This window comes from Pseudopodoces humilis, chromosome 2 (assembly GCF_049639895.1).
Source record: "Pseudopodoces humilis isolate 2021_Gansu_Grassland_sample_001 chromosome 2, ASM4963989v1, whole genome shotgun sequence".
Classification (NCBI taxonomy): Eukaryota; Metazoa; Chordata; class Aves; order Passeriformes; family Paridae; genus Pseudopodoces; species Pseudopodoces humilis.
Window position 1 is genome coordinate 3,116,004 of NC_142201.1, and position 19,746 is coordinate 3,135,749.

At 38.9% G+C, this 19,746-nt stretch overlaps 1 protein-coding gene across 1 annotated transcript in view; it reads right to left on the bottom strand.

Annotated features, from left to right (window-relative positions):
* BRWD1 (bromodomain and WD repeat domain containing 1) overlaps positions 1-19,746 on the bottom strand; it is a 41,760-nt gene that overhangs the window by 11,129 nt on the left and 10,885 nt on the right. Inside the window, exons 14-32 of the mRNA XM_005526622.3 lie at positions 18,847-18,997; positions 18,261-18,395; positions 17,252-17,380; positions 15,808-16,033; positions 15,304-15,489; positions 14,218-14,401; positions 12,496-12,586; positions 11,414-11,554; positions 9,910-9,995; positions 8,849-9,044; positions 7,552-7,668; positions 7,346-7,453; positions 6,886-7,010; positions 6,708-6,790; positions 6,244-6,355; positions 3,112-3,173; positions 2,194-2,349; positions 1,491-1,611; positions 60-185 (exon numbers count right to left, since the gene is read on the bottom strand). Coding sequence (XP_005526679.2) covers positions 60-185; positions 1,491-1,611; positions 2,194-2,349; positions 3,112-3,173; positions 6,244-6,355; positions 6,708-6,790; positions 6,886-7,010; positions 7,346-7,453; positions 7,552-7,668; positions 8,849-9,044; positions 9,910-9,995; positions 11,414-11,554; positions 12,496-12,586; positions 14,218-14,401; positions 15,304-15,489; positions 15,808-16,033; positions 17,252-17,380; positions 18,261-18,395; positions 18,847-18,997 — 2,535 coding nt within the window. The remainder of the gene's footprint in view (positions 1-59; positions 186-1,490; positions 1,612-2,193; positions 2,350-3,111; positions 3,174-6,243; positions 6,356-6,707; positions 6,791-6,885; positions 7,011-7,345; positions 7,454-7,551; positions 7,669-8,848; positions 9,045-9,909; positions 9,996-11,413; positions 11,555-12,495; positions 12,587-14,217; positions 14,402-15,303; positions 15,490-15,807; positions 16,034-17,251; positions 17,381-18,260; positions 18,396-18,846; positions 18,998-19,746) is intronic.

Here is a 19,746-nt window from a genome sequence, read left to right on the forward strand (position 1 = left end):
CTCTCCACTGTTCAAAACCATGAGGATTCAAGCAGTATTTAGATTAAAATACCACTTACTTGATAAACTTTAGGAGCTGAGTGGTGATTTTTTTTGCAGCTCTGGCAATAGCACTCCCAGGCTCATTGAAGGTTCTGGCATTGCTTTCAATGTATCTGACTTCCCAAACCAATGCTGAAATTCTCCTTCAAATTAGAAAATATTGCACCTTTAATGCTACAGAAAAGCTTAAAACCAGCAAAAATTATATATCTGTATTGGATATTATATTAAATTATATTCAATCTAGATGTCCTCTGTTTTATGTCCCTTTAGGGCAGTCTTAAACTTTCCCTTCACATGGAAAACCCAAGGAGGCAAAACCAACAATGTACATCTTTCATCACTCATTCTTGATAATTCATCCTTAGCCAGTTTGTGATATAAACTCAGTTCAGCTGGCCAAATAAGCACTAGCATTTGTTACCCTTAAATCATAAAACACCACTGAAATCATCCCAAGGACTGTGGATTTCCTGGAATCTTCAGAAACACAAGCATTTTGAAAAAGTTTACATGTGACTTATTCAAAAGAAGGGGGAAGAGTATAATTTAATCACTACTCTAAATTATCTCATTTCCTCTGGAAATATCAGAAGCTGGTTTGTAACAAAGCCCTGAGAAAAGGAACGCAAGTTGAGTCATATCTGAGGAACTTTTAATTAATAAATACAAAGCAGAAGCAATTAAAAAGGAGTGACCAGAGCTTTGTCCAATTACATTTTTAAAGACATCTCAGCTACAATGTCCCAGTCTTCCCTTAAAGACCTTGCATTGAGGCCAGCTGAGCACTGAAAAAAGTGCCCCTTGTGAGAAACTACAAATTGAAATTATAACTTGATAGAAATGAGCTGCCACAAACGTGCAATTTTATTTTTACAACTCATTTTCCCAATTCCTTATATCTGTGAAGCAGAGATACCCCAAGTCTGCAGTTCTTCACCTACAGAATAGCCAATTATTTTCAAATACCCTTTATTTCCATCTTATACAGGAAAAAAATCACTATTAATGTTTCTTCACTGTATTTACAGACACACTTAATGCAAGTCCAGATGAAGAATATACTTAAATTTCTTTTCAAGCTATGGCTGATCAGCACATCCAGCAAACCAGAGCTTTGCCATCATTACACTCTTCCCTCTTTCTCTTCTGTAAGTTTTAGTCCTTTTGTCCTTTAAAATGCTGCTGTTAATATTTAAACATTTCACCTCCTGTGTTTAAGCTCATTTCTGAAAACAGCAAGAGCTTAACCTTCTTCAAATTCTAAGTAACTGAAGGACAGCACTTCAAAATCTGAACTGCCATCAGCACTGAAGTAACTTCAAGGGAGTTTTTTTAATATTTGCTGATTTCAAATAGTGAATTTCTCCAAGAGAGAATGTCAGGGTTTATTGTAATTCTGAAGGGTCCCAAAATGAGTTTCTCCCTGGTTCCCTGGCAGCACTGACCTGTAGAACCTGTTGGCCAGCCGGGTGCGGATGGTGTTGAGGTCTGTGGGATACGCGATCACAGTGCAGTACTTGGGGTACGTGCACAGGTCCACTGGGCCAGAAAAAGCTGCTGAGATGTCTGGTTAAAAACAGCAAGAACAGAAAAATTTAACTGTCTGACCTCATTTTTGGACAGCCAGAAGGAGCTGACAAGAAAGACAACTGCCAAGGGCTGCAGGGCCAGGAGCCAGGGAATGGCTGCCAGTGGCAGAGGGCAGGGCTGGATCTTGGGATCTTGGGCAGGAATTGTTCCCTGGCAGGGTGGGCAGGGGCTGGGATGGAATTGCCAGAGCAGCTGGGGCTGCCCCTGGATCCCTGGCAGTGCCCAAGGCCAGGCTGGACATTGGGAGCACCTGGGACAGTGGGAGGTGGCCCTGCCATGGCAAGATCTGGATTGGCTTTCAGGTGCCTCCCAAGCCAAGCCATTCTGGGATTCTATTTTAAAGCCTGTAGGTCCATGACAAGTGAGCTGGGTGTTATAAAATCCAATGATGTATAAAATCATAAAGATCTCAGTACAAACACAAAGAACTGCACAGAAAAACACTTGCTCATTACAGTACTTTATCACAAGGAATTTTTAAAGGATGCTATGGATATTCCAGGCTGTTTATAAATGTAACATCAGGAGAAAACCACCTGAAGCTCAGCTCACACTCACCAAGAGTCATGAGCTGATCAATCCCACGGATAATCCGCTCACAGGCCTCATCACGGGACTTCATCCCCCACTCCCCCTGCTGGGGTTTGTACAGGAGCTTCTCCACCTCTTCCAAAGTCACAGAGACACTCGCTCCTAATTCTTCAGGCTGATCAACTAAAGAGAGCAAATTGGGGAAGGAGTGAGAACAAGAGCAATAGTTGAGCGCTCACACTCATGGAATAATTGTATGCTTGCAACTGACAAAAAAATTCCTTGCCTTGAAGTAGAGTTTAATGCTAAGGCTGTGGGAAAAAAATTACACAAAACAGACACAACCAGCAAAATGTTTTAAGCTCTGTTTTTCTGCAGTTTTGCTTTAAGTTTATTTCTCTCTTTGACAGCTTATTCAGTAACTGCTCCCTTAGTATCTCCCAAACTTTCCTGCTCCCTCCCAGCTGGTAACTGGCAAGTACTGGAAATGTGAAATATTCAGACAAACCACAAATGACACTCATTTATTTACAGATCATCTGGATTTGACCAGCAAAGTTTATAAATTGTTTGTTTTAAACTATGTGCAGTAAGGATTTACTGCCTGGAAATAATTTTATTTATATTCTTCTTGCACCCCCCCATATTAGAGTATACTACAACAAATGTGAAGTTTCAAACTTGAGATGTTTTTTGAAACCTGACATTTGGAAGTAGCAGGTTTAATTCTGTAAGTCAGAGCTACACATTTGAAGTAGTTTTTTCAAAACTGCTCTGGAATATGCAAAAGGGAAAAATACAGGTATACTCAAATAATTTCATTAAATCTGAATCAAGACTGTCTTTAAGACAGGAACCACCTCAGGTCCACTACCTGCATGAAACAAAGGAACTGGAAACAGGGAAAAGCACATTAAGCTGTTTTATTAAAGGGTTTCTACCTACCATTATCAGGGACTGGTTCCATGTCCCACGGGCTCAGCTTTTCAATTTCACCATTGTCCCATCTGATTCACCAAGTAAAAAAAATAAAATAATAATTTAAAGTTATCTTGATTCAGAAGTGTTCCCTCCAATCATATCTAAATCTCAGCCATAAACACATTTAAATTACAGCTATTTGTAGGTATTGACAAAATACACTGTAAAAACATGTACATAAACAAAGGCATTGGTCTGCAATCAGCAAAAACGAAACATTCTTCATAACCAATTTCAGATTGAAATTGTGCTCCTGATTTTGGCTGTATGCAACTTACCCAACATATAAATCAATTTTACAGAGCTTGTATCAAGAAGATGAAGAAGAAAAATAAGCTGTACATTTGGAAAAGTGAGATAACATCCAGGGGAAGATCTGAGAAAAATACAGGAGAGGATTTTTCTTGCTGATCACAGCAGGAGTTGTGCAAGTCCATGGATTAAGGGAGAATAGGAAGTGAGGAATTTCATATGCTAGCATGCAAATTTATGGGGCAGAGGACATTAGGACAAAGAAAATAATATATATAAAATGAAGAAACTGAAGTCAATTAAGGTGCAAGACAAAGCAAAAGCAACACAAGTGTTATTGATAGATCTGGATTCACTCTGATATTGAACTATTAAGTATGAATATCGTTCTAAGATCTCTCCAAATCCCACCACATTTGGGCAGATTTTTACACTTTTTTAAAAACACAAAGTATCAATGAATTTTGCTACTTCCAAGGTAAGAAATGTCTGACTGAATCAGCTTCACACCTCACAGGTCCAGAGAGGCAGAAATACCCTTTACCGGCGGAGTCCTGGCTCCTTCCTACAGCTGGGTTAGTCCTTATGTTCCCATTTTTATTTCCTACTACAAGCCCATTATCAGAAACCAATAGATCAGACTGCAGTTCACCAATTTCCCTCCAGAGCTTTGCCAGCAGTTTCCTGTCAGAGCTCTCCAGATTCCTGGGTCTACTTCTGATGACTTAAACTCAGATATTTGGTCTAATGCCTCCTGTGTATTTATTTCAAACCAGCTGGAAACTGAAATGATCATGCTCAGAGTATTCTATAACTAAACCCTCTGTGGTTTTGGATTTCTCAATGCCTTAGGAAAACCTGGATCATTCAGCCTGTTTGATTTTTATGAACTATGAGTCCTAAAGGTTGATCTGTTCAGTTTTCCTCCCCAGTTGTACAATACTTGACAAATTGTTGATATTCACAAATAGATATATTAATTCATAATTTTGCATGTAAGACTTTATCAAGAGTTTAGTACAGCTTAAGCCTCACTTAGTTCTGCTTAAGTTCCACTTGCTCAGGTAATGCAACTTCATAATAAATCAAGCTGCTTCTACACGAACACCTATTACTGTCTTGCCAATAAAGCAACAAAAAAATTGAAAATTATCTTCAATTCATTTGTTTTCCATACAACAGTAACAGAAACAAATTGAAGTAAGTGTAAGACCCAGCCAGGTCATAAAACCTAAATACAGCTGCCAAACACTCCAGATATTTTTATACACATATCTTAGGACTGTGCTCTAGAAGAGCTGTTTGTGAGGGCAGGTAGAATAAAGTCCTTTTGGAAAGGGATCTTAAGGAACACAGCTTCCTTTAAAGCAGCTCTAGACTTTTCTGTTAAAGGCTAGTGCATTAAAATACTGAAATATCCTTTAGGTCTTACAGGAGGAAAGAACCCAGTAAAAACTGGCACCAGGCTTTTGTTCATTACTGGAAACTTGATTTGGAACTGGCCAAGAAAATCCAGAGCCCACCTGAACTTGCTCCTAAGGAACATCTGTGCTACACAACAAAAGACATGGAATGGATGGAATACAGAAGGGAAGGTAAGAGGCAAGAACTTCCACCTGGGAGTTAATTCCACCTTCCCACCAAGGAAAATCATTGAGAGAAAAGACAAGTAGATGAGACAAGGAACCAAAACATGTAAGACAATCTTGGCAGTCTCACTGGATTGTCTATCAGCTATAGAATTTCCCTTCTTTGTGGTGAGCAACAGGTTCAAAAGCCTTTGAGTGAAAAAGCAATTAACAATTTCTCCAAGAATGTTACTGTGACTATTAAATGTACTGTGCAACACATGGGAACTATCCCTGGGCATGATAGAAATAGGAATAATGAATATTCACTGTTTATTCTCCTTACAGTCCTCCCTTGCTGGGGGAAAACCAAGCAAACCAAACAAAGCAAAATTCCAGAATTATCTGTCCAGTGCCTAAAGGAGGTGACAAGAAGGCTGGAGAGGGACCTTCACAAGGGCTTGGAGTGAAGGACAAGGGGGAATGGCCTTAAGCTGTTGAAGAGAAGGGTTAGATTAGACACTAGGAAGGAATTCTTGTCTCTGAGGGTGGTGAGGCCCTGACACAAGTTGCCCAAAGAAGTTGTGGCTACTTCATCCCTGGAAGTGTCCAAGGCCAGTTTTGGAGCTCTGAGTAACCTGGGATAGCGGAAGGTATCCCTGCCCATGGCAAGGGCTTGGAACTAATGATCGTTAAGGTTCCTTCCAACCCAAACCATTCTGTTTTTCTATTCCAGACAGCTTTGACAGGGCAGTACAAGGTCAATATCCTGAGTCTGAACATTGAAGTCCAGAGATATCTTTGTTTTCCATTCCCCTCCTTTGTGTGAAGGCCTTTTTGTTGATATGGAAAAGGGTGCACAATGTGAAAGACGAAGTGTGAGGACTTGAGGCATAAAGACCTTGATGTCAGCAACCGCAGAGGAGATTCAGCATCCCCAAACCAACCATCAGTGCAGACCAATAATTAATATTCACAGAAAACTGCATTGCTTGCTTTGTGGAAGGGACCCAGAATTACTCAGTAGAGGAAATGTGAAGAGGTCAACAGCTGCTTTTACCATATTACTACAAAAACTAGTACTCATTAACAAGATACCACAAGTTATTACATATCCATATTGTGCTACAGCACCAACTTAGAACCATTAAGAAGTAAAAATACCAGGAGCAAAATAATGTAAATGAACAGTTTATACATTCTCGTAGCAATGAGGCAGCTGTATGAGAGCAAAGGCATTCTAATAACATTGGAAATAAAATCATTTTGTACTCACTTGACACTGTAACACTGGAAGTGACTGTCTGGATACTGAGGCTGATAAGGTTCCTGACCCAGCACTGTCCCAAACCACCAGGCATCGTCAATAATGGAGCGGAACCTGTCGGCTGCAGCAAACACAGATATTCTACTGAGAGAAGGATTTAACTCTTTGGCTTCCACATGCAATTAGAAAAAAATTGATAAATGCACTGTTCCATTTCTCTCCATACTTAAAAGCTCTAGACCCACTGACATGTAAGGATGTTATTTAGCTTTAAAATAAAAACGGAACAGGACAGTCTGGATATGTATTTTGGTGGCTGTATTCTGTATTTACATCTACTGCAGGACCTCCAAGGTTCAAATTTCTGACTCTTGCTTACCAGAGAACCCCTCTGACCCTACACATGCAGCAATTAGCCAAGGAGACATTTGTGACTGCAAAACTGTTCAATCCAACACTCAGCAAACACTTACAGGCCTGCCAGTTCCTCTGCCGGGCTTCGTCGTAGAACTGACGTAAGATAAGGAAGTCGATAACATCTGGCATGTCGTGGTATCTGGATAAAAAAATCGTCACTCACGTGTGTCTCAGGGCTTTGGGAAGAAGAGAAACATTCTTAAACACTTTTCAGGAAATTAAAACTGCACATACCTGATGGAAAATGATTTGTCTGTGTGTTTCCCAGTGGCGTGATCTATAAAGGCAAGCTTGAGGCAACACAACGTGGGAGGACCAACTTCATATCTAATTCCAACAATTTTTACCAATTCCTGATCCTACAGGTAAGAACAAACAACTTCAGCAAGTTTTATCTTATGGACCATGCACAGAACTCTTAGTTTAACATGAATTAACCAACTGTACCCACGTGCAAAATACTGAAATTAGATTTGAGATTTCAATGGAAGGCAGTCTGTCACCCTTAGGATTTTAACACAGGTATTTCATTTGGCTCCCACAGAAAATACTGAAGACAATCTTGTAATTGAACACACTTTCCCCATCAGGAAGTATTAGTAACCTCACAAATCCATGTTTTGCAAACAGAATAATAAAACTCTTCAGTCACAGACACTTTTATAAACCCACAGAACCTTCAGTGCAGACCTACCCTCAGCACCACTTTTCTCCAAGGCTCCTTGTGTGGATTCAGTTCATAAATATTATTTCTTCTCACTGCTTCAATGTAAGCTTCATGCCCTTGTCGGAAATATATCACCTAAAAAACATCCCAACAAGCCCAAACAGTGAATGCTTTCCTGTATTTAGCAATTACAATAATCACAAGCATTGGAAGATTTTAATCCACGTTCCTACCTCGTCCCCCATCTGAGGGACAAACGGGGATCTTCGGAGAGCCGTGTCCGTGATCCAGACTGGAGGGTGCCAGTCATAGGAAAACTCCAAGTTCAGTGGTTGTGCTGCAGCATCAGCCTTCACAAAATCAGACATAATGGACATGAATTCTAAGCAAAACATTCAATTTTGATTTGGCAGACAACTGCTTAGTTCATAAAGGACTAATCTACAGCATTTCTAAATGGTTATCAGCAGAATTCCTCCAAGGCTTTGCTTGAGTTCTAACTGTATTTGTAATTCTAATACTAACCATTCCTTTCCTATCTGGAGATTTGAGTGAGCAAGTCATTATTATGCAGGCCTTAGCAGAAAGTTTTATAATTCAGATGACAGTCTCGGTACACAATTAAAAATTATTCAAGCTGCAATGATTCTACTTAGAAGAAAGTGAAAGGATAGAGAGAAAAGCAGACCAAATCTATCAAAATTATCCCAGGCTAAAAAAAATAAATTTGCTTGCTTCTTTATGAGAGAAAACAACTAACAGTAGTTATTGTAACTTAACGTAATTATTTAAATTAACTTTAAAAATTCAGTACCTTAGAGTAATTATTGTAACTTAGAAAAAAATTAAAAATTCAACCCAAGTATACATGGCCATCATGAATGCAGTGACTGTGCCCCCTATGCATTATAACAGGTAAAAAACCAGACAAGTTAAACAAGGTATAGAGTCATAGAATGGTTTGGGTTGGAAGAGACCTCAAAGATCATCTTGTTCCATACCCTGCCACAAGCAGAGCATGGAACCTTCCCCTACCCCAGGCTCCTCCAAGCCCTGCCCATCCTGGCCTTGGACATTTCCAGAGATAGGGCAGCCACAACTTCTGTGGACAACGTGTCCCAGTGCTTCACCACCCTCAGAGTCAAGAATTCCTTCCTAGTATCTAATCTAACCCTGCTCTCCTCCAGTTTAAAGCCATCCCCCCTTGTTCTATCCTTTGGGAAAAGCCTGATATTCTGTACTGGTATTTATTAAACACATTTCCCCTTTAACACCATCAACACTGAGAACTCTTTCATTTGGAAAATGAAAGCGCCTTCACTCGGAATGCAGGTTCTTCCCTACAGATCAGCAGATCCCTCACACTGGGAATGATCTCAAATCAATTCCATGTACCCCATGTGTAGTGACAGGAAGATCCTTGGCTAATGGCAGTAAAAATTATATTAACAGTTTCTAGCAAAGAGACCTAACCACTAAGAGAGAAATGATTGTGTAGGAAAAAAAAAAAAAAAAGAAAGAAAACTGTACCTCCTCCTGCTTTTTTGGTTTGGGTTTTTTCCTCCTCTTCCTCCTTCTCCTCTTGGGAGGAGAGGATTTCTCAGCTGACACCTCATCCTCGGAGGTGCTGCAGTACCTGAGCGCTTTCCTGCGCGAGGTGCGCACCGGGGGCTGCAGGTTGATCCCGGCATCCGCGATCCAGTCGGAATATCGGCTCGAGGAATCACTGTCCACAGAGGGCAGGGGAAACAAACACAACCAAGCTCTCACTATTTCAGAATGCTGAACTCCCTCAGAAAAATACCAGCAAGTGCTGCTGAAAGCAACTTCAAACTCACTTTGTCCTGTTGTAACCATGACTTCACTTGAAGCTTAACATGAATTTTTGAGAGAATCCACTAATTCAAAGCACATTTCTTTAAACAGCTCAAGTCTGGTGAATTCTAAAATCAGTAAGTTTATTCAAGAAAGTTGTGCAATGGAATTCTGGACTAATTAGGAGCCCTTCCTAAGGAACACATGAACCAAATGCTGCTTAAATTCTTTACACTTACCCAAATCTCAGCTATGCATCCACATTCTCTCTGAGTATTTTTTATTTCTAGTACTACAGAATTCTAAAAGAATATCTGAAATAGCCACAATGAAGCAATAAAAAAACTTATCTGTAACAACTCTACATAAAACTAGAAACTTAAAAATTCAGATTTTTCAAAATATTTTTTAAGGAGCAAGGTAAAAAAAAAAACCAACAAAATCCAGAAATTCCCCAAATGAAATTGGGAAAAAATTTCCGAAACAAAATCTTTCATCCCTCCAAAAAATACACTATAGAAATATTCCAGACTCTCATCTCTCCTTGCCATATGGCAAAAAAAGCAGAGGGGCTTCGAGTTACATTAAAAAGTAGAAATGTTTTGGTGAAATGCAACAGTAAGTAACAATACAATGTGTCAGTGACATAAATGAATTATTCCTAATATGTTTATCATTATTATCATATGATTACAAGCACAACAGAGCTTTCATACAACTCTTAATTTGTCAACATTCAAGTAAAACTCATTATGGGATGTGTTTTTTCACTTTACCTAGAACTATTACTGTTGCTTTTCTTGTCACTTCTCCACTCTTCCTCTTCATCAGATGAACCAGAGCCCTCACTTTCTTCAGCTTCCTAAATTTAAAAATACACACTCAAGCCAAACCCATGTTTTAAGGGTCTAAAACTTAAAAACATGCTGTCCATGTTATCAAATTTAAAAGAAGTTTGGTAAAACAGTTGTTAAAATGGAAATAAAAGTAATTAGGTCATATCGTTTGTAAAATCTGACTTGACAGGGAAGAATTTACATAACAAAAGGAATAGATCAAGAAAAACAATCACACCTTCATACACAAGGGGATGTTCTGTCACTGCTATGATTTTTTTTCATTAGTTATGCAAGTTGGAATCACATGAGGGTTTTTTTCCCTCCTCTCCTTTTAATATCAATGGAGTAAGTACTAATAGGAGCACTCATGCATGTATTTAAATGCAACAGTAGATACACCAGAATATACCATGATTTTACTAATTTCCTGATTGTTGCTCATCAACTATTTGCATTAACATGATGTTTTAAATGTGTTTTTCACAACTGAGTCAGTATGATGCATGGCTCATGTGTCAAGCTGTATTTTGTCAAACAAAAAAACAAAAAATAATAAAAAACCCCATGAGATCTCAATTGTAGCTTCAAGTGTTTGAATTGGTCTGATTGTCATTTTCAGAGTAACAAAGCTAAGAGTCCTCTCACTAAGTCCTCATACACTGTGCAGATGATAACATACAATATCAAAGTTCAATACCCACTGAACTTTACATTCAATTTAAGTGATTTATTGTTTTTAGCTGCACTGAAATTCTTTATTAGGAGGCAAGGAAAGGACTAAATTTCCAAGGAATACCATTCCTCATCTTACTTGCAGGATTTCCCAATCTCCTGAACGTGCTCCCTTTTGTTCACTGTTCTTCCTTAACAAACTGACTGCTCCAAGTCTGAGCTTCTCTGGTCCTTCCACTTTTCCCTTTCCCAGTTTAAAATTATTCCCTCGTGGTAAAAGCAAGACAAGGGCAGTCCAAGCAGTCCTATCACCCATTTCCAGTCTGACAACACATCAGACACAAACAAAAAGCTCCTGCTACCCAAAGTCCTGTGTCACCCCAGCCCAAGAGGAAGAGACGCTGTGGAAGAATCGCATTAGCAAGAACCTTCAAAATTTCCACAGAAAAACATTAAAACACGTCTAAACTCTAAATGTCACCTGAAGCCAACCAATTGTCCATCAGACTTTTGCCTTGGGCTGTGGATTTGGTTTAGAAAATTCTCAACAAAACCAGTTGAACCATTTATAAACTGACAGGAAATATTGTCTTTATTAAAGCAACACAACAGGTTTGAGAAGTGCTAACAAGGATGCTGCTCACAGAGATACTTTGTCTGGAAAAAAGAAGGGGTAGGGTTTTTTGTTTTGTGTAACAGAGAAAAGGCACGTTTCATTTCATTTATGGAGCAACTCAAGTTCAAAATCCAAACTCAGAAGAGAACTCACCTGCTCTATCAAGCCAAAGCAGTTGTCCCTCTCCTCCTCAGAAGACTCCAGCTGTTCAATGTTCTTCCGTGTTCTGTAGTTGGAATATTTCCGTCTGTGCAATCGACGCTTTGATTGGATTAATGAAGACTCAGAGTCACTCTAGTTTATAAAGAAAGGAAAGAACAGGAGTTAAATAAAAATATTTATGTAGTAAACTTTTATGAGGGGGAAAGGGTGGCTAAAAGCACTGCTGAATGCAAAAACTGAAACAGCATTATTAAGACTCCCTTTCACAAGAAATAATTTTCATGTAAGCCCAAAGTTTAAATTTTGCTGTTCCAAATTTAAGATTTATTAATTGTTCTAAGAAATTTATAAACTCTTTATAAACCTCTGTGCCAGCTCCATTCATATCACCTGATAAATGTATTTACAGAATCAAGACATTAACTGCCTACAACACACAATCACAGGATCAGAGAATGGTTTGGGTTGGAAGGGACCTTCAAGATCATTTTGTTTCAACCCCCAGCTCCCCTCAGTAAAGGGGATCGTGCAGTAGAATTCTTGTGTCAAATTGCTTTGTATTCTAAGATGAATCGGACAACAAGCTTACAAAAACAGCACAATAACCAGTATTTCCTTCTTGCTAATCTCTCCCACAAAACAGATAATGAAAAAAGCACTTGAAAGAAGGGAAGTCTGCAAAAGTTTCCCCACACACAAAATTATCTGAAGTAAAATGGCAAGGAACAGCAATATAACAGCAATACCCCGTGATTCCTCAAGTACAGGACCTTGAATGCTCTCAGTGCTTTAGGACTTGCAATAGCTGCGTAACTGCACTCAAACCAGAATGGCCTGAAAGCCATCCTGCCTTTAAAAATTACTCCCAAATTCCTCCCATAGAAGCAGGCAAGACTGAAAGCAAAAGTAATTCCAGGTATCCATAAAAATAAATCAAACTTTGTCCTGCAATAATTGGGAGCTGAATCATCAGGGTCCTTGGAATACCACAGCAGAAACCTCTGCTTTCATTTTCCACACCACCACTTGTCCCTGGGCACAGAACGTTCACTTTTCCAGAAGCTGCCACGTACCTTTTCCAGGGACTCAAATGACTTTTTCTTCTCTGTTGCATAAAGATCTCTCTCTTCTTCCCCTTTTGCAGTCCGATATTCTTCCTGTTTCCTACAAGAAAGCCATGAAAATCTAATTCTATACCCGTTTTGACAATGCTGGTCTCTTTAAGGGATCTCTCTCACACCCAATTCCATTCCATTTTTAATTTCAGATGTTACTGTTCCTCAATTAACTCTAAATCATCCTACCATTTCCAGGTAAGAGTAAAAAATATGGATGCTATGAAAGACTTCTTTCCAAACATCAAACATCCTTATTTTTAATTCACATTTTTCTGTTTGCAATCATTCTACCTCCCAACACTGGGAATGCTTCTTAAAACCCTCAGAAATGTGGTAGCACCTGTGGTTGTGGCTTTAAAAAGAGATGTTTAGCTACTAATTCTCCTCTTCACAGATGAATACTGATAGTACTTTTGAAAGCAACTGGTTTAGCATTTCCGGGGTTATAACTCATCACCTCCAAAAGTCTCACAGAGAACACAATCTCACCCAATTCTTCCATGGAAATGAATTCAACCTGTATCTTTTATTTTGGAGAAAGCAAGAACCTAAGTGACCTAGCTGGCCTGGAGATGCCTTAAAATACTGAAATAGGGGAGAATCATTCAGCTGGACAACTTCCCCTCCTTCTCATTGAATAGACCTTGCAATTACGAGCTTTTAGCACATCTGCCACAACGCTGAACTATTCCAACAGCATCCATTCTACTTCTGGCGTAACAGCACTCAATTTATACAAACCAAGCTGCTGTGCTGACCCCACTGCTGCCTGTGATGCCTTAAGTTGTAGCTTTTATATTTTTTTATATTTTTCAGATTCTGCAAATTACTGCTTTAGTGTTTAATTCTGAACTCAATATAGAATGCTAGCTAGCTCTATTCACATTTTGGTCAGACTAAACACTTCTGGGCCTGGAAACCAGAGTGACACCAGCTGCCTCAGGCCACGAAAAGTATAAACAAAAGTGAACTGGGGGGAGAAGCAAACCAGGGGGATAAGATTTCATTACTTGAAGCTATAGGTGGAAAATTAACCTCCGATATGCAAACAGACCACTTATATTGATGCCTTAAGTCTTAGCTTTCATATTTTTTAGATTCTGTACTGCCTTAGCGTGTGACTCTGAACTTCATATGAAGTGTTAGCAAGTTCTCCTCACAGTTCAGTCAGACACAACAATCCTTTTCCAGCCCCAGAACCAAGGACAAAATTGCAACTTCAGGCCCAAAAAATGTTAACAACAGCAAACTGACGGAGCAGTCTGGCAGGATGGGACTTCATCACCTAATGCTGTAATTGGACAATTAACCCCAACATGGAAATGGACCAAAACTTTTAAAAGTGTGAAAACCCATGACCAGTTGTCCATCTTGTGTTCATCTCAGGCAGAGCCACAGCCAGGCTCTTGTACTGCCCAATGGGTATCCTTTGAAGGCCTTTCAATAAATACCCACTTCATCCTTTGTCTAGCCACTGTTCCAGGTCAGCCTCTTTAGGCATCAGTTCCTGCCTGAAAAACCCACGACCATCAATCCATCTTGGGTGTAGCCTCTGCCAGGCTCCTGCACTGCCCAAATCGTATCTTTTAAAGACCTTTAATAATCCCTGCTTTATTCTCTGTCTAACCTCTGTTCTAGGCAGCCTCTCCAGGCATCACCTGCAGGCTGCTGACAGACCTGAGTAAGCTGGGGGGGATCTCTGGCACCACCACCCTGCGCCTCCAGGCCTGCAGGTCCCTCTCGGTGGCCATCTGGCTGCGCGGGGCGTTCTGGTGCATCTGCCGCACGCCCTCCACCTGCCCGCTGCGCCGCAGCCCGATGTTGGGCGGGGATTGGATGTCCAAACTCGGCCTTCTGAAAGCTGAAACACACAAATCAAAATGGTTTTGCCACGCTGCAGGGAACTGGAAGCTTGTTGCTTCTTGCTACAAGATTAAAAAAAAAAAAAAAAAAAAAGAATAATGGCTGTGTTTTTATCTCTAAGTACATGACTCGTAGCCTTCACAGGATTATGTGTCTTGTAGAAAACACAGAGATTACACAAAGGACTTTAAAAATGGTTATTTCTGCTACTGTTCTCACAGAATCAGAATCAGAGTCATTCAGGCTGAAAAAGACCTCCAAGATCCAGCATTTGTCTAATGACCACCTTGTCAACCAGACCAGAGCACCAAGTGCCACATTCCAGTGGTTTCCCAAACACCCCACGGTGAAAGGAACTGTGGTGTGACAGAAGGGCTCTTCTGAACTATTTCAGACAGTTCTGAGGTCAGTGAGGCCCTAAAAAGCACCCTTCCTAGAGCTGAGCACATAAAATTAAATTTATAACTATGTAAGAAAAAAATGTATTTTTTTCACCTATATTATATAATTACATTATTAAAATCACAAAGACACAGCTTAGGAAAGTGTCTTGTTTAAATCAGTAAAGAAGGGACGGGGGAAACAGCCTGAATAATGGCACAATACTTTGCAAAAAGTAAGGAATGCAAAAATAATTTATATTGGGCAAACATTTGCAAAAAATTCTATTGTATGTATTTTGCACATTATTAATGACCTTTTTCTTTTAAAGTGAAAGGCTTCATAATTTAATCACGGGAGCAGCAGTGTTTTAATGAATAAAAATGACCAGGTATCACAATGTTAAAGGAATACGAGTCCCCAGAACTACACTGAAGTTAAAACCCGTTTCAGTATTTCACACAGCACAATAAAAACGGAGACAGAACAATTACTGAATAATTTATCAGCAGTCCTGACCTCTCCTGGGTGTTCCCTCTCCATTTTGGGGGCCACTTGGAGCAGATTCTTGGTCAGCTCCAGTTCTCTGATCCTGTTCCAGCTGTAGCTGTCTGATCATCCCATCCAGAATGCTGGGCTCCAGGCCTGGTTCATCCTGGTCAACTGTCTGCTGGCCTATCACCTGCTCAACAACCTCTCCATCACCTTTCAAGCGTAAAACAGATCAAATGAGTGAAGTTATTACAATTATTTATTCCAAGTAAGACATTTATGGAATGTACAACCAAACAGTGTGTGAACACCACTGTCCACAGAAAAGAACTGCAATATCCATTTGAATAAGTGATTTTTTTCTTTCTTGTTTAAATTCTATTCACTGTAGGACCTCCCAGCATCTTTAGTGAACATAAACACAAAATATCAAGTGAAAAAAAAAAAAAAGGTATTTTAAAATTGCTGATGTCCCCTTAAGAACTAATGCATAAACCACTCCCGAATATAGAGCTTTAGTGATAGTCTTACTTGTTGCTACATATCCAAGCTGAGGAATCAAATGCTCATCTGCACAATTCTCTCTTCCTGGCACCAATCTTTGATATTTTGTTGGATGAGGGTTTCCATCCACATCCACTAAGAAGGGAGGGGGCATGAGGTGAGGGGCCTGCTGAGTCTGCTCATCCAGCACGTAGTTGTTGGAGTCTCGGATCAGCGGCCGATAGTCAGTGTGGAAGAACATCTGATCAGGAATCTAAAAGGGAATTTTATTTTTATGTTAGCAATTTGGAAAAAAAAAATATGCTAAAGAACAAGCAGTAAAGTCTCTAAAATCTACTTAAAAGAAAGGGCACGTTCCCAATTAGAAGATTCATGTGTAACTTCAGTTAACCTGGATGGGTGCTGCAGTACTGCAACCTTCAATAGCACTTTTGGAGGCAACAAAATTCTTTCAGAAAACAAACAGCTGAGGTAACTTGATGCAAAAGTACTGTTTTACACTTAAAAATATCTATCTGTCATACTGCATTTTTCCCCTACAATTATCAGAATCACAGAATATTCAGAGTTGGAAGGGACCCACAAGGATCACCAAGTGCAACTCTTAAGTGAGTAGCCCTAAGTTTCCTTGCAAGGAAATCTTTGGCTAAAGCTCAACATCAGCTCTCAAAGTAATGATTTCCTAATCATGATTTCTTTCTTAATCTATATCCACCTGAAGTTTTTTCCTACAACTGAAAGTCTGCTGAGTCCATGAGGCTAAGGAAAATGGTTACATAACTACTAGATCACAGTCAGAATGTTTGCTTCCAGCAGTGATGGGAACAAGTTTCCAATTCAGCTGGGAATGTAGAGCAAGGAAAAAATAATTCTTTAAAATGACAGATATGGAATTAGCACTGCAACCTGAAAAAAAATGGAGGGGAAATGAAGAAAATGTTTTTTCAAAACAAAAAGGAAGCAGACTGATAAATTCAAAAACTGAATTAAAAAAATTCAAAAATTTCAAAAATGTCTTTCATAAATTCAGTCACTTATCCTATGCATATTTTTCTAGTATTTCAAAATCCACAGCATTGGATCAATAAATTACTTTTGCTTAATTTAATTAACTACAATGAATTGGAGCTTGAGTGAGGAAAGACCTAAAGAACTGCAAGATAAACCAGCAGAAATCAGAAGCATTTTTGAGGCTGAACAATTAAGGTGAATTAGCTGTCTCCAAGATGAAAATGTATTCCAGGAACATTCTTCAGAACTACTCCCATGGGAATGTTAAAACATTGGCTTTTTTTCTGCTATTCCAGGATCATATAAGTAAGACAATTTACAGACATCAGGGAATCCATTATATTTAGATCCTCTAACCACACAAATTATTTTTCACATATGAACTTTAAAATTAATTAACATACTAATGTAATTTCAGTTAGAATCTCGATACAGAGATCTGATAAAAAGCTGAACTTACCTTTTCATAAGGCCTGCTACAGCCAAAGCCAAATATCAGCAGATGTCCATGAGAATCTGTGCATGCAAAATGCTGCCCATCTGGTGAAAATTTACAGTCAAAAACAGCTCCATGTCCCTGGCCTTCAATCTGCATTGAAAGAAAAAAATTTCAAGATTATTTGAACGTTTTTCAGAGCAAACCATAAGAATCACAAATTAATTACTCTATCGAAAACCATCATGCATTTCCCTGAATACCTCCATTAACACACAATGAATTTTGTTACTTCAGTATATTTCTTTCCCGCTTGAATTTAAGTCCTGAACCAATTCTAAAAGATGAACTAGAGGGCATGAAAAGTTACTGTTCAGTGAATAAAATAAAGAAATAAACATGTTTTTCTGAGGGTTTTTAGCTGTCAGGACACTGCTTGAAATAAACTGGAGCTAACATAGACTGGTTTTGTTAAGTAAGATTCTAGACAAACCCAGAGAATTTAAGATCTTAAAAATGGAAATTCTTTGCTGTTGAATGACCAGGGAAAAAAATGATAAAAAATTTATATGAACATTAGATCAGAACCTAAGTCTCAGAGAAAAGAACCTATTTTAAAATGTTAATGTTGAGCTGTCAAATGGAGCCCTCAAGCACTGTGCCAATGGATAGTAAGATTATAATTAAGGCTTTTTTAAGTATCTGTCCACAAGTGTCTTAAAACAATGGCCTAAAACAGAGCCTTTTAGATGGCACTTCACCTCAGCTGAGGAAAACAATACGAATCAAGTGCACAATGATCTTCAGTAACAAAGAGTAGAAAATCTGCAATAATCTGGAAATTCTAAGGTAAAAAATCTCTATAGAAAAACAAATTAATGAATTTTGCTGTTAAGATTTTTCTGTTTGGTTATTTGGGGTTTTTTTATTTCCCTAAAGGTGCAGGGGTGTGAGTGTTGCTGGCAATTCCTTAGGCTGGTAGTGATCGCATTGCTATGTGCTGAGAACAAATGGAGTTTAAAGAAGCTCTTACCATGTTAAAATAATGCTTTGTTTTGGTGCCTTTGGTGATGTCCCATATGAAGATGTTGCCATCATGGCCTGCAGACAGCATTATCCTGCAATCAAAGGGATGGGTCTCCAAGACAAACACTTCATCTGCATGGCCCTGCAATTTCAAATTGCACATCACAGGGAAACAAGGAAAATCCACATCAGCAGGATATTCACAACAGAACCCAAAGCCTATGCTGTCCTGTCTGGAAAATTAAACCCCAGGCAGCCACAAAGATTTGAACATTCCAAAGGTAGAAGTTTTCTAGATTCAAGCAAGAGCTGTAGACACATGAAGTTTTAGCCAAAGGATGGTGAATTATTCAATGGGCAAGTTACTGCACCAGAATTTTATTTATTCCACATTTATTTGTTCTTTTATTTATGGGGAAAGTCCAAAGCAGGAGGAAGCAGCAAATTTTGGTCACAAGAATTCCAAGGAACACCACACCAGCTGTACCACCCATACAGAGCTTTCAAGACTCATCAGCAATAATTATAAATTCAGCATGCACATGTCACTGCAATTCCAGGAAAATCTTCCAAAAGCAAGGAAAATTCCATACCACCAAGTCATGGAGCAATTGCCCAGTGCTGGAATTCCAAACTTTGAGCAGGTGATTGTTCACAGCCGTAACAACATAGTTGTCATTTTGGTTCCAAGCTATCATGGTAACTTTAGGTTTCATGAATTTATCTTCTTCTGCACAACTGTCCCTATTTTAAAAAAGTCAAACAGGTCAGAGATGTATTTTATATTTTAATTAACCAATTTCTATATCAAAATACAATAACCTGTTCTCCTTTGTTAATAATCAGACAACAGAAAGGAAGCAAAGAATTAAATTTGGGTTGAAACGTTTGTTCACAAAATCCTTCATTTAAAGCAAATCTGGATTTTTAAATTTTTAAGGACTTGATAATCTCTTTTCCATTTGAGATGCAAGGCAAAAAGGCTTTCCTTTTTCATGGAATCTTGGCTCCTCTACAATTAGAGTCATAACATAAATCCTTTAAAATTTTGGACCTTTTACAGTCAGCTTTTCCAACTGATTCCCAAGCCAATCTCTACATTAGATAAGCATTTTTTAATGAGATCCAACAGAAATACAGTAAAGATAACATTTTGTTTTAACCTTAATCTATTTCCTTATTCTCTCCCCAAAATACAATTAGAGGATACCATAACACTGCCCCTCAGCCTTTTTTCAGCCAAGCAAAGGAGTAAGTTTTCCTTGAAACACCTTCACAAGGGATTATCTTTATTCCACTTCAAGCAGATGCCTCTCTTACAAAGACTCAACTACATAGCCACAGTCAAATCTCAAATATTATTAATAACTCCTCCTTTCTTTGTAAAATCTGGGGTTTTTCATGGCTTTTTCCATGGTCTTTTTCATCACAGGTAAAGCCTGAAATCACCCTCTAATCAAGTCATGTACCCAAGGTTTGTCTTTTCATTTAAA